A 14,675-nucleotide genomic window follows, 5' to 3' on the forward strand; every position below is an offset into this window, starting at 1 on the left:
GGCAAGTGTATGTGGTTGAGTAGGATCCGTGATCAGCCATAATAGAATGGCGGAGCAGACTTGATTGGCTGAATGGCCTAATTCTTCTTCTATGTCTTATCGTCTTATGAAGGAGGTATCTTCAATAGTGCAGTAGTTCTTTAACTCATGAAATTAAGTTTCAATCTAGATCTGTGTGTTCCAATCTTTGAAGTGGGCTTGAATTCAGAACTATTTGGCTCAGAGACAAGCATGCTATTAATTGAGTTACAGATTTCACTGCAGTCCCTCCAATGCAAACATATCCTTCCTAAAATAAGAAGACTATCAGGTCTATACACAATATACTAGCCATGTCAGTAATTCAGGCAAGGATACCTGGGCCTTCTGAACAACAATGCCTTTCAATCCTTCTCCATTAAAATAAATGTTTTAATGTTTTAACACAGGTTAGGCAATATCCATGGAAGGAGAAACAGAATTAAAGTTGCAGGTCAAAGACTCTTAAGCAGAACTGAGTGTTTCCAGAAATTTCTGTGTTTATGTTATGCTTTTCATGTTGCCAGAACATTTCACTGAGTGTTCTGGCCAATAAGCTGTCACTAGGAAGCATAGCAGTCAAGTTACACAGAGAGCTGTAGTAAGAGTATTGACCAGGAAAATACAATTACTTTTATTTGAATACTGTAATCAGGAGATCTTTATATTCATCCCAAAGTGAAACTGGGCCTCAGTTTTATTACTCACATGGGGAAAGTCATTTCTGGGTTAATGCCACTTCCTTAATATAGGGCTGAGATTTCAGCCTAGTCTATATGTTTAATTCTAAAATATGGTGTTTGAACTGATCACATTACTCCAGTACTAATTTCAAACCAAGACAAAGGCCTCACAGGATATAAAATATTGCTATAGCATATGGAGATCTTCAAAATAGTCCTTAATTATACTCTTTTGGGTCCCTTTCAATTGTATCAGCCTCCACCACTACCGCTGGCAGAACCTAATCTTTTGCTGTGTAAAATTAATTGTCCATTTTATTTTTATTTTATAATCTTGCTGTCCATTTTGTTTTTATTCCTTTTCCAGTCACCGTACTTCTAGATCACCTAGTTATTTAGTCTTAAGCTAATAGGAACAGCTCCAGATGAAGAAAAAGAACAGTTGGAGTAGAGAGATAAAAGTTCTTTTTCTTTTTGTAGACTTCAGAGTATAAATGAGAGTGCAGAAAATCAAGGGGGATCCAAAAATGCCAGAGTTTTTTCTGGAAAGGATGCTGTAGAAAATTTCATCCAGAACCTGTACAACATGACAACTCCATCCACTCAGTATGAACATAGAACATAGAAATCTACAGCACATTACACACCCTTTGGCCCACAATGTTATGCTGACCATGTAACCTACTCCTCAAACTGCCTAGAATTTCCCTAGCACATAGCCCTCTATTTTCCTAAGCTTCATGTACCTTCCTAAGAGGCTCTTAAAAGACCCTGTTGTATTGACCGCTGCTGGCAGTGCATTCCAGGCACCCACCACTCTCTGTGTGAAAAACTTACCCCTGACAACCCCAATTTCCAAGCTCCTTAAAACTATGCCCCCTCATGTTAGCCATTTCAGCCCTGGGAAAAAGCCTCTGGCTATCCACATGAGTGCCCCTCATCATCTTATACAACTCTATCAGGTCACCTCTCATCATCCGTCACTCCCAAGGAGAAAAGGCTAAGTTCACTCAACCACGGGTTAATTATAAGAAGGAGCAGTCCATGGAGTATGATTCCCTTGCTGGACTTACTTATTGCTGCAAAGTCTAGATGCTGGCAAGTTACTTATTCTAGAGTTGCAATTGGAAAAAAAAGCACCCACCAGAATTTCTTCATTGCTTCTGAGGATGAGGTAAATAGGCCCTCTCATATTATCATGATTATGAATCCCAAGTGCAGAAGTTACTGCATTTATTTCGGTCAGCTTTCCATTTTAACATCTGTGTTGCAAACTCACTGACAAAAATTGCAGAAAATAAAGTATCCTTTCTTCCAATTATTCAAATATAATTGTGAGGTTTCTGTTTAGTTAAATTCCATCAGTGTTTTGGGAAAGCAGCTTTAAAAGCACACAGACTATATACATATCTTGATGTTTGCACTTTGGGACAATTGACAAAATTCATTAGAAGCAGCCCATATATTTGAAAGAGATGCTTATTAGTGGAGTAAGTAATCAGTATCTCTTACAATGTTTTGAATCATACTTAAACTAAGACAGCCCTTAGCAATTGAACAAAATGTGCATTTAAACTGTGGCATTACATTTTTTTGTTTTAGATCAATTCTGTATATATATATATATAAGGAAACATTAGCAAATTGTTGACATTTAAAAATACAGTCTAACAAGCTTTTGCACTTCTTTGCTCATCACCTACCAGATCAGGAATTTTATAGACAGATACAGAATAAAGAAATTTCATTTTCAGTCATGTGCCATGTGAATTAGTGGCAACTAACACAAATAATACCTACTGAATACCATAGGCTGTAGAAGGTGATGCAAAGATCCTGATTTGTCTTTTATTTTGTATTAATTACATAACAATGGCCTTACTTGGCTATGTTGAGCATTATCCGTCACATTAGTACCATACCTTTTCTTCCATAAAACATTTAACTAAAATAAGCTTCTGAAACATTGTCAGTCTTTCATTCCAATATCCTGTGACAACATACTCATCATTTTCTTTCTGAGAATCTGGTGGATAGGGTGGTAATTTTGACACATATCCTCCCCAAGATGAAGGATTGATACTAAGATCAAGACGTCCTAGAAAAATAATTTATAAATGTAATTGAATATGTGCTTGATCAGATTTTGAAGATAAGCCATTATACATGCATGACTAAGTGAAAAAAATGTACTTTAGAATAAATATTTTCTAAAGATTTAAAACAGGTACTCCTGCAAATCATTCCAATCCTGATGGTTAAATTGGTTTACTAAGTAAAGACAGAGGAACATATCCACAGTTTGAAAATTGTGATACAGCAACAGTATATAATGAACAAGTGAAGAAGAAACCACAGTGAGTTTGAATACACACAATCATGGCTTCAGTCCATGCATAAACTGAAATTTAGCTTCAACAATGATTGGCTGATGAGGATGATGATGATGTTGTTATAATTAATAATATTTTCAAATCTTGTAATTATTTTGTGAAATATAAAATAAAATATTTATGATTTACCTAATTTGATAGTTATGGGAGTTGCAAGTATTTCTGTTTTGATCCCTTTAAAACCAGGTAAAGTCTCTTCAAGGTCACAACATATATGCCATGTTGCAGTTGTCAGCCAATGTTCTGATGGTTTTGGGGGATATTCCTAAAATAAAATAAAAAAATAAAATTCAAAAATTCAAAGTTCAAAGTATATTTTTTTATCAAAGCAGGTATACCATGAAATTCATCTTCTTACAGGCAGCCATAAAACAAAGAAACACAATAGAATCCACAAAAAAATCCCCCATACAAAGACCGCTACACATCCAAAGTGCAAAAAAAAATGAACAAATCGCGTAAACAATAAAAAAAGTAAACAAATAATACACAGAACATGAACCACAGAGTCCCTGAAACTAGAATTCAATATCGTATTGGTAATTTTAATGAACAGTCCTTTGTTAACATCTGCTGGGCTTATACATTCTGCCGCTTTTATTCTGAGTGCTAGGGGAGCATAGCATGAAATATTCTACAACATGGCGAAGTAATAGGGAACACTTCTCTGTTGGCACACACTGTGACACAGCACACAGCTGGTGGAGGGACTGAATACTTACCGTGTGGAGAAAAGGCCAATCAAGAAGATTTCTCTGACTTGGAGAATGTTGAATGTTATTTGAGGGCATTCAACCAAGCCAACTGCAGAATATCTTATCACTCCCCTGAGCTTTATGTCCTATAATTTAAAAAGGTTCTAGAGCTTCACAGTGGGTGATGCAGTATATCCAAAGTCTAACCTGCTTTTGTAGCCTCGGTATTTCTATGGTTAATCTATTTGAGTTTACCAGGAATGTTGTTGAATGAAAGGCAGTGGACTTTAGCAAGACTTTGACAAAGTCCCATGTGGAAAGCTGATCCCGGAGGTTCAGTCGCTTGGCATTCAGGATGAAGTAAATTGAACTCACTATTGACTTAGTGGGTGAAGCTAGAGAATGGCAGTAGATAGTTGTCTCTCTGTCTGGATACCTGTGAATAGTGGTGTGCTACAGGGACAGGTGCTGGGTCCTTTGTTGTTTGTCATCTATATCAATGATCTGAATGATAATATGGTGAACTAGATCAGAAAGTTTGTGGATGACACCAAGATTTAGAGTGTAGTGCACAGTGAGGAAGGTTACCGATGCTTGCAGCTTGCTCTGGACCAGCTGGAAAAAGGAGATGTAAAATGGTGTATGGAATCTAATGCAGACAAGTATGAAGTGTTGGAGTTTGGGAGGACAGACTTCAATATTGAATACTTGGGCACTGAGGAATACAGATCCATAATTTCCTGAAAGTAGCATCATAAGTAGAAAGGGTTGTAAAGAGAGCTTTTGGTACATTGACCTTCATAAATGAAAGCCTTGAGTGCAGAAATTGGGATGTTACGTTGAAGTTGTATAAGACATTGGCGAGACCTAATTTGGAGCACTATGTGCAGTTCTTGTCACCTTATCGACAGGAAAGATAACAATAAGATTGAAAGAGTTCAGTGAAAATTGACAAGGCTGGTACCAGGACTTGAGGGCATGAGTTATAGTTGAATAGGTTAGAAATCTATTCCCTGGAGCATAGAAGAATGAGGGGATATTTGATAGTGGCATACAAAATTAGGGGGGTATAGATAGGGTAAATGCAAGCAGGCTTTTTCCATTGAGGTTGTTGAAACTAGAACTAGAAGTCATAGTTTAGGGATGGAAGGTGAAATGTTTAAGGACAACCTAAGGGGGATCTTCTTCATTCAGAGGATAGTGTGAATACAGAACAAGATGCCAGAAAAACAGTGGATATGGGTTCAATTTCATCTTCTAAGAGAAGTTTGGGGAAGTACACACATAGAAGGGGTATGGAGGGCTATAGTCCAGTTGTGGCTTGATGGGACTAGGCAGATTAACATTTCAGAATGGACTAGATGGGCTAAAGGGCCTGTTACTGCACTGTAGTGCTCTATGACTCTATGACATGGTGATAAAACCCATGGAATGTCAAATAGAGTTGACCCACCATCAACATCAAAATATTGTTGATTTGAATTTGTGTGAAAAGAAATTGCCAGCTGTCAGCCTTGATTTACTTTTCTCTCTGTACAGGTATAACATGGTTCACATTATGATGAGTTGCAAATAGAAATGGACATAGTACAATTATCAGACAACCTCCTCACTTCTCACTTACATGGAAAATCTCTGATGAAGCTGCTGATGGTGCTCATGCCCAGAAGATTGCCCTAAGGAACACCTGCAATGCTGTCCGGAGAACTCCAACAACCACAACTGTCATTTGTGTGAAGAATGAGTCAAATGTTTTTCTTTCGATGCCCATGGACTTCTGCTTTACCATAAGTTCTTGATAGCACATTCAAATAAAAGCTGCCTTGATGTCAAGGTTGAGCAGTTTCACCTCACCTCTGGAAATTTAACTTTGTAATCCATTTTTGCACCAAGGCTGGAATAAAGTCAGAAGCCAGGGATCCTAGAGAAAGTTACTATGAAGAGCTATTTAGTATTCCTCCTGACTGGTGATTGTTCTGATGATCCTCCATACACTGTTTGGGTGTTAATTAGTTGAATAGGATTTGTCCTGGTTTTGTTTTGAACAAGACATGGCAGAGTAATTTTCTACATCAGAATGTAGATGCTAGTGTAGTAACTCTACAAGAATAAGTTAGCTAGAGACAAAGCTAGTTCAGGAGAACATCATTCATAATAAAGATTATTTGTTTCTTGCAGTATTATTCAACAGCTTGTTTTAATATCACTAAGAGTGAATCAAACAGGTTTAAGTCTAGCTCCCTTGTTGATGGTAATCTCATGAGGAATCCAAAAGTACATTCCTGTCTAACTAATGACCAAAAGTAAGAAAAATGATTTTAAAAACCCATAGTCAAAGTGCTACAGATACAGGAAATTAAAGTACTGGCTCATTGATGTAGGCATGTAATCCTCATATTGGGTTGCCTTTTAATAAATAGTCCTTTATTAGCATTACCTGGATATACTTAGAGATGGCAATTAAAACAATTGCACATACAACACAAGCATAACATTACAGCTAGAAACCAAGGGGAATGTATTGAACAAAATTCATCTAAGTCAGTATTTCAAACTATATAATTATTTCTTGCTCAAATTAATCAAGCTTTATTTCTAGACTGTACCTTTTCCAAGCTTCCCACTCCCCTGAGGAAAAAGTTCCATTCAAGATCTGAAATTTCATTATCTTGCCGAAGGATCTCAGTACAGAGTAGGAAACTATAGACAAGTTTGTGTTGTTCAAATAAGCCTCTGGAAACATTAGTATATATAGCAAACAATGTTCTATTTAATAGAATCTTCAAACGTTTCTTCAGGTTATAGGTTTTGTCAGATGATTCAATGGTCGTATTAAATAGCTATCAAAAGAAAAATGAGAATATAATAATCATTCATTGTTATTGAATTCAATCTGAATACTTGCATCTCTTCTGAGGAATCAAAACAATCTCTTTCTGTTCTGCCAAATGCATATGGTAATGGACAGCACACAATCATATAGTTTTATCTACTAATATCTGTTGAATTAGTCAATCTCTTCCAGTGACCCACAATTGGCAAGTTTTCCACCATGTGTTTGGTTCATGACTTTGAATTACAAAAATGAAACAAAAACTCAAACATCTAGATTTACATCTACTAAATAAAATTCTGCATTACTCTGGACAGCAAAATACTTCAAAGAGAGTGAAATTACTTATCCCCAATTTTTCTAAGAATGTTATATTGGAAGGATTGACATGTGAGATAAGCCATTAAAATTTTTGGAACAAAATGATACTATTCAATATTTTTCCAATATGATGTTTATAATGAATTGGGTAATAAAAGTTGTTCATTTCCAATAGATTTTTGCAATTAGTTTTATATCTCTTCTGCTTTTAATAATTACTGAGACAGTTTACAAAGTAGTCAAGAGGGCAAACAAGGAAGTTCTTTAGCACCAGTTCTTTAGTATCTGAAATTATAACAGTGTGAAATATTTAAGAGTAGCCTTGGTTGATCCTACCTACTTTGTTCCTCCCATTTCCTTGGGAAACTACTCAATCTACTTAACATTTCTAGAGGGATAAAAATTTTAGTCAAAGAAACCACATATACAAAACTAGTCAGTGCAACCACTTAATTTTTAGAAATCATTGCCAGAGATTGGTTTTATAAACAATTGGTTTTATAAATTTCATTGTCACCTGAATCTGCTGCAGGATAGCCACAAGCAAATGGAATAGGTCTCTGAAATATAGTTTATGTGTGACCTTATGCAGCAAACAACTGAACAATACCAATAAACCAATCATAGTCAAACTATGTCCATTCCCCATCAATGGTCTCTCAAGCAATGGAATCACTGTATGTAGTCAGGCATGGGAAATTTTATCTTGACTCAGACAGCTGTACAAAGAGCATTCTTGCTATTGTGAAAGATAGCTATCTGATCTATTTTGAACAAGGAAACATCTTAAAAATTTTCTCAAGTACTTTCCATGTCAAAACTAAAATCTGCAATGAATCCATAAATGAATCTCAAACATATTTTGCAAACATTACTTAATAAAAATGCAAACCTGTTTGAAGTATTTTAAAGAAAACTGGTACATTGGATCTATTTCAGACAAACTGGCAACAACAAAATACATAACAGATCCACGAGCAGCCACAGGACGATATTTCTCACGAGCAGAATTAATTTTCTGTTCAGTGGCCTCAGCTTCTTCCAATCGGACTTTAATAGCACCTGAAGTAACCTGTGTAAAGGAACAATTAAATCAATTCCTTGAAATAAAATTACATTCTAATGTCAATTACTGTATATCAATGATTCTTTTGTTGTCCCCAAAGCTGTAGCAATTTTCTGAGTTCATGCCTCAAGGAACTGAACCATCTGCTTTCATGCTAATATGGGGGAGGGGGGAGAGAATGCAGATAAGCTCCCACTACCTATTAACTACTCCCAAAGGCGTGCATCTCAAACACTCTGACAACTAAATCAGTCTCCTGGCCTTCATGTGTAGCTTAGCCATGAAACCCAGCAGAAATGTTTCAACTGACAAGAGAAGGAGCAAAGCCGAGTTACTGGTGCCTTAAAACTAGTCGCTTTGGGTAGATGGGCTCAGCAATCATGACTGGCAGCTCATCTAGGAGAAGGAAAACTCTGATCTCAAACCTCTGCTGCCTTGTCGTTATACCAACTCATGGTGAAGGAGTAACCTTTGAGGAAAAATCCAGAACTGGAGTCCCTAGGGCAATACTATGTTGAGTTTAATGCTGACTGGCAATGCCTGTAACACCACTGATGCTAAACTGATTTGGTTTCTACCGTTCATTTGGATTCATCTGCGGTGTGATGCGGAGCAGCCTGCTGCATGGGCAACAGATTGCGCTCCATATCACACTGTCCTGGCTGTGTACTGGCTTGCATAGTGACTGCATATAGACAGCTAGGATGCAAATTCCATGGTTCAATGGAGGATATCACTTTTTCTCTCTCTCTCCTCCCTCCCCCCCCCCACCATCTTAATGGAAAATATTATTTGCTAACTTCATTCTGTCAGGAAATTAGCCCATGAGTTTCAGGCATTAAAATTACTGCTATTGCCAATTCAACAGTTTCTGATTTAAGATTCCAATGGATATAGTACACATGTTTTCTAACTTTCTGCAGGCCAATAACCTTATTATCAACCATGTGACTTTCTCACAATGCAGGAACTTCCTCTTGAATTTAATTTCAGGTAATATATTTAAGTGCATTACCCTTGATTATTAATTTCTCCTTCAATTCCCAACCCCTCTCAATCCTATAATCTCTTCCCCATATCACAAATTTGCCTTTTCCCTTATTGATTTCCTATCCTGTCAAGAGTAAGCAAAGATGGAAACAATTTTTCTGTCTATGCTTGTAAGCATGAGATGGATCTGGTACGTAAGGTTAAGGAAGATCTAAGCAGTTCAGTAACTATATTAAGAGTAAAAAGGTAGCTCAGGAGCAAGTAGATCCCCTTAGAAACTAGCAGGGCCACTTATTTCTTGAGTTGCAGGAGATGGGTCAGAATTTTAATGAATATTTCTCATTGGTATTTACCGAAGAGAAATTTGTGGTTGCTCAAGAGATAAGGAAAACCAGTGGAGGTATTGTTGCATTGTTTTGCCATAATTCCATTTTAAAAGGAAGTCTCCTTGCACACCAATATTTTGTAATGGAAACAGGCCTGGAAATTAATTTGTACCTACTTAGATATGGTAGAGGGTTAAATCTCTAAAGTCGATCGGTACAGAAATTATGGAGAAAACTCATGAAGCACATTTCTGTCACAAGCAAACTTCATTAGTGTAAGTGCTAGTCTTGCTTATGGACTGCCTTTATTCAACTTGATCCTCAAACTTCAAAGTGATATCTTATGTCTAACACAAATAGTGGGATTGCAGCTAAGTTATAGTATGTCCAGTGTTACAATCAGGTTTATTATTACTGACATATGTTATGAAATTTGTTGTTTTGCAGCAGCAGTACAGTGTAATACATAAAATAATTTCTATAAGTTACAAAAAGTTATAATAAAAAACAGAGCAAAATAGTGAGATAGTGTTCATGAGCTGTCAGAAATCAGATAGTGAAGGGGAAAAACCTATTCCTAAAACGTTGATAATGTGCTTTCAAGCACTTGTACCCACTTTCTGATTGTGGAAAAGATAGAAGGCATGTCCTGGATGGTGAAGTTCTTTTATGATGCTGCCTTTTTCAGACATTGTCCCGTGAAGTTGTCCTCAATGGTGGAAAAGCTGGTGCCCATGATGGAGCTGGCTGAATCTACAATTCTCTGCAGCTTCTTCTGATTGTGTGCATTGGCACCTCCATACTGGATGGAGATGCAACCAGTCAGAATGCTCTCCGTAGTGTATCTGTAGAAATTTGGTGACATACCAAATGTCCTCAAACTTTAAATGAAATATAATCACTGGCAGCCTTTCTTCAAGATTGCAAAATTATGTTGGGTCCAGGACAGATCTTCAGAGATGCTGACACCCAGGAGCTTGAAGCTGCTCACCTTTTCCATTGCTAATCCCTTGATAAGGACTGGTGTGTGTTCTCCCAACTTCCCCTTCCAGAAGTCCACAATCAATTCCTTGGTCTTACTGATGTAGAATGCAAGATTGTTGTTGTAACACCACTGAACCAGCCAACCTGTCCCACTTCTGCTTGACTCTGTGACACAATTTGTGATTCTGCAGACAACAGTTGGGTCTGAGTGTACAGAGGGTACAGCAGCGGGTTTGAGGTGCCATTGTGCTGATTTTCAGTGGGAGGAGATCTTATTTCCGATATGCACTGATTCTGGTCTCCCAATGAGGAAGTCAAAGATCCATTTGCAGAGGGAGGTACTGATGCCCAGTTTTGAAGTTTGTTGATTAGTACTGAAGGGAAGATGGTGTTGAATGCTGAGTTGTAATCAATAAATAGCAGCCTGACTTTGTATTGCTGTTATCCAGGTGGTCCAAGCCCAAGTGAAGAGCCAGTGAGATTGCATGCATTGTAGACCTATTATGGTGGTAGGCAAATTGCAGTGGGTCTAGGACCATGCTTAGGCAGGAGTTGATTCCAGCTATGATCATTCTCTCAAAGCACTTCAGCCCAGCCTGGTGGCTGTATTTTTTATTAAAGGGAAACTGCACTCACTGTCTGGGCGGTCTGTAGTCTGGAGTTTTCCAATTTTGAAGATCAATAGATTATGACAATATGTAGCAATTCAATTGATTATATATTTCACTCTCCATATTAAAAAGTCTCCTACTGTTACAGCCTTGTATCATTAATTTAGGATTCAAAAATTAAAAATAGATCTTTTTTTAATGGCAAGGGATTGATGAATATTGATCTTCAAAATGATCTCAGTTTGATCAACTTAGAAAGCCAAATGCTATATTGGCTTATTATTAGAGGATTCGAGTACAGAAACAAAGATGTCTAACTGTAAATATATATGGCTTTATTGTTTACTTTCTATAAGACCATAAGATGTAGAAGCAACAGTAGATCATTCAGCCCATCGAGTCTGCTCTGCGATTCAATCATGGATGATAAATTACCCCTCTCAACCCCATTCTCCTGCCCTCTCCCCATAACCTTTGATGCCCTCATTAATCAAGAACCTATCAACCTCTGTTTTAAATATGTCCAAGTCCTAGACTCATTCATTACAGGAACTACCCTCTCCATGTCCATTCTATCAAGGATTTTCAATATTCCACAGGTTTCAGTGAGATCCCTCTCTCATTCTTCTAAACTCCAGTGAATGCAGGCCCAGAGCAATCAAACATTCCTCATAAATTAACCATTTCACTTTCATGAAAATCCTCTGGAACCTCTCTAATGTCTGTATGTCTTTCCCAAAACTACTCACCATATTCCAAGTGAGGCCTGACCATTGCTTTATAAAGTCTCAGCATGATATCTTTGCTTTTATATTCTTGTCCTCTTGAAATGACTACTAGCATTTGAAATGGATTTACCTTCCTCACACCCAACTCAACCTGCAAGTTAAACTTTAGGAAATCCTGCACTAGGACCCCAAGTCCCCAAGTATTGAGTACAGGAGATGGGATGTAATGTTGAAGCTGTAAAGATATTGGTGAGGCGTAAATGTAAATTGTGTTCATTTTTGGTCACCTAACCAAAGGAAAGGTGTACATAAGATTGAAAGAGTACAGAGAACATTTACAAAGATGTTGCCAGGATTAGATGACCTGAGTTATCAGGAAAGATTATGATTTTGTTCCTTGAAATGTAGAAGACTGAGGAGAGATTTGAAGGGTATAGGTTAGGTAAATGCAAGCAGGCTTTATTCACTGAGGTTGGGTGGGACTATGACTAGAGGTCATAGGTCAAGGGTGAAATGTGAAATGTTTAAGAGGGACATGAGGGGAAACTTCTTCACTCAGAGGGTTATGAGAGTGGTGGAATCAGCTGCCAGTGCAAGTGGTGCATGTGAGCTCGATTTCAATATTTTAGGCAAATTTTGGATAGGTACATGGATGGAAAGGAAAGAGGTCAAACATCAAATAATCAAATATACCAACTGTATCCAAGGTGGTATACCTGTTGTAAGGTGGATGGCCAAAGGGGTACTCTGCACTAGATGTTTGACTTCTTTCCCTTTCCTGAACTCTTGAGTCTTGATTGATTCCATATGCCTTAATCTTCTTGATCAGTTTACCGTGAGGGACCATATCAACTGCTTTAGTAAATCCCATTTATACAACATCCACTGCCCTTCTCTCATCAATCAACTTTGTCACCTTCTTAAAATCTCAGTCAAGTTTATAAGGCATGACCTGTCTGCACAAAACCAAGCTGACTATCTCTTATAAATGGTTTGCCAGGTGCAAATAGATCCTATCCCTAACAATCTTCTCCAATAACCCCCTTACCACAGAAGTGGAGCTTGTCCCTACTGCTGTTTTTGTCACATTTGTCGGGGCTGGTGGAAGGGAGGTTGTATTCTTTGCAATGCATAAAACTGTCCAATACTATACTATACAAAATAGTATACAAGCATATAAACACAGAAAACAAGCAAACAAGAATATATCACAGAGACTGATGATGGCCACTCACAAAACAGTCAAGTTGTTTCCTTACAACAGTTCATGTCTCATTGCTTCAAAAAATAGACAGTCTCCATCCATATATTTGTTGACCTTTGGTCTTTGAAAACCAATAAACATGATTGAAATATATAATGTGTTAATAAATTAACCAGCTGTTCACACATCTCTAGGCTTTGAGTGAAACTCGTAAAATTAAGGGAAATTAGTCCTGCCATCAATTTGATTAGCCTTGTGAAACACAACATTGAGCACAAATCAATGTAAAATAACTCCATTTAGCAAAGAAAATTAAGTATTGAGGGTGTATATAAAAATAATAGGCATGTTGGGAATGACAATGTGTACTCCCACTGAGAAAATTAATTGCATGATTAAATATGAAACACATGAAGCTATTAGTAAAACAAATCTGGAATTTCATTAATTTAGCAAAATTTCCAAACCTTTTTCAAATCAGAACCTTAAGTTATAAGAAGATACTCAAAGATTTTTCAGTAGGAGGCAAATTAATACTTCAAAATTCAATAATAGCGCTCTTTGCATTGATAAAACATATTTCATAAAATAAATTACCTTTGACTCCTGAAGCGTGCTTATTAATTCTTCATTATCCAGAATGTTACCTTCTGAAGTAAAAAGCATCTTCAAGATTCTATCTTCAATAGCTTTCAACTGATTTTTATCAGAGTTGATTTGAACAATTAACTGATTCCTCTGCTCTTCAAGTTCAGGTTTCTCAATTCTTACAACATCACTATAAAAGGGGACACCAGTAGAATCATATAATGACAGGTCATACAAAGCAACAAAAAAAGTTAACTTTTGGAAGAATACAATGGGTTAACAGCATCTGGCAGTGTTGGTTGACATTTCAAGTCAAGAGTCTGTCTCAGGGCTTAACACAGAGCAGTCTGATTTTAGTGTAAGTTACTTGGCAGGCTATAAGAAGTCAATCATATCAAATAGGGCCAAATTTATTATAAGCTGTTTATTACAAAGAGTGTGAAATGATGATTACTTGTCACTTTTACATAGAAAAATGATGCTGTTCCCAAGAAACAATGAATAATATTTAAGAGTTTTCTACCAACAATTTTTGTTCACATTTTCTTCACATCTCGGCTGCAGGGTGCTCTGAAGTGTGAGGGTGGCAGATGTCATTATGTAGAATAGGGGCAAGAAAACAGATGAGGTCTTGCAGCATGTATTTAGGGCGATAGATGGAAAATTAAAAACCTCTAAGATTATAATCTTTGGTTTACTCCCAGTGCCATGTGGATCCTAATTATAGTAACCAGAAGATAGGTCATTTGGCTGCATTCCTCCAACCTGCTTACAGACAGAGCCTAAAAAGCAAGGCTCCAGAGATCAAGACAACTAAGAGGTGGTTGTGGAAGCAGAGAAACAGTTACAGGATTACCTTGAGTCAGTAGACTAGGCCGTGTTCAAGAACTCATCTGTCGACCTAAGTGACTACACCAGGGTCATTACAGACTTTATTAAAACAGCTTTGGATGAGTGCGTCCCCAAAAAATCATTCAGGGTTTTCCCCAATTAGAAGCCCTGGATGAACAATGAAATTCAGAATCTGCTGAGAGCCAGATCAGAGGCATTCAAGTCTGGAGATCAAGAATGCTACAAGAGGTGCAAGGAGAAGCACCAGAGGGAGGCAGTGGGCAGGCAAGGACATAAGGTGAGAGAGGAAAAAGGGAATGGAGAATGGTGAAGGAGGGGGGGCATCACCAGAAGTTCAAGAAATCGATGCTTATGACATCAGGTTGGAAGCTACCCAGATGGAA

General features: G+C 37.4%; 1 protein-coding gene across 1 annotated transcript in view; it reads right to left on the reverse strand.

Annotated features, from left to right (window-relative positions):
* dnah6 (dynein, axonemal, heavy chain 6) overlaps positions 1-14,675 on the reverse strand; it is a 352,146-nt gene that overhangs the window by 69,374 nt on the left and 268,097 nt on the right. Inside the window, exons 59-63 of the mRNA XM_073050010.1 lie at positions 13,450-13,630; positions 7,836-8,015; positions 6,396-6,629; positions 3,224-3,359; positions 2,624-2,799 (exon numbers count right to left, since the gene is read on the reverse strand). Of these exons, the coding sequence (XP_072906111.1) occupies positions 2,624-2,799; positions 3,224-3,359; positions 6,396-6,629; positions 7,836-8,015; positions 13,450-13,630 (907 nt within the window). The remainder of the gene's footprint in view (positions 1-2,623; positions 2,800-3,223; positions 3,360-6,395; positions 6,630-7,835; positions 8,016-13,449; positions 13,631-14,675) is intronic.

Source organism: Hemitrygon akajei, chromosome 6 (assembly GCF_048418815.1).
Source record: "Hemitrygon akajei chromosome 6, sHemAka1.3, whole genome shotgun sequence".
Lineage (NCBI taxonomy): Eukaryota > Metazoa > Chordata > Chondrichthyes > Myliobatiformes > Dasyatidae > Hemitrygon > Hemitrygon akajei.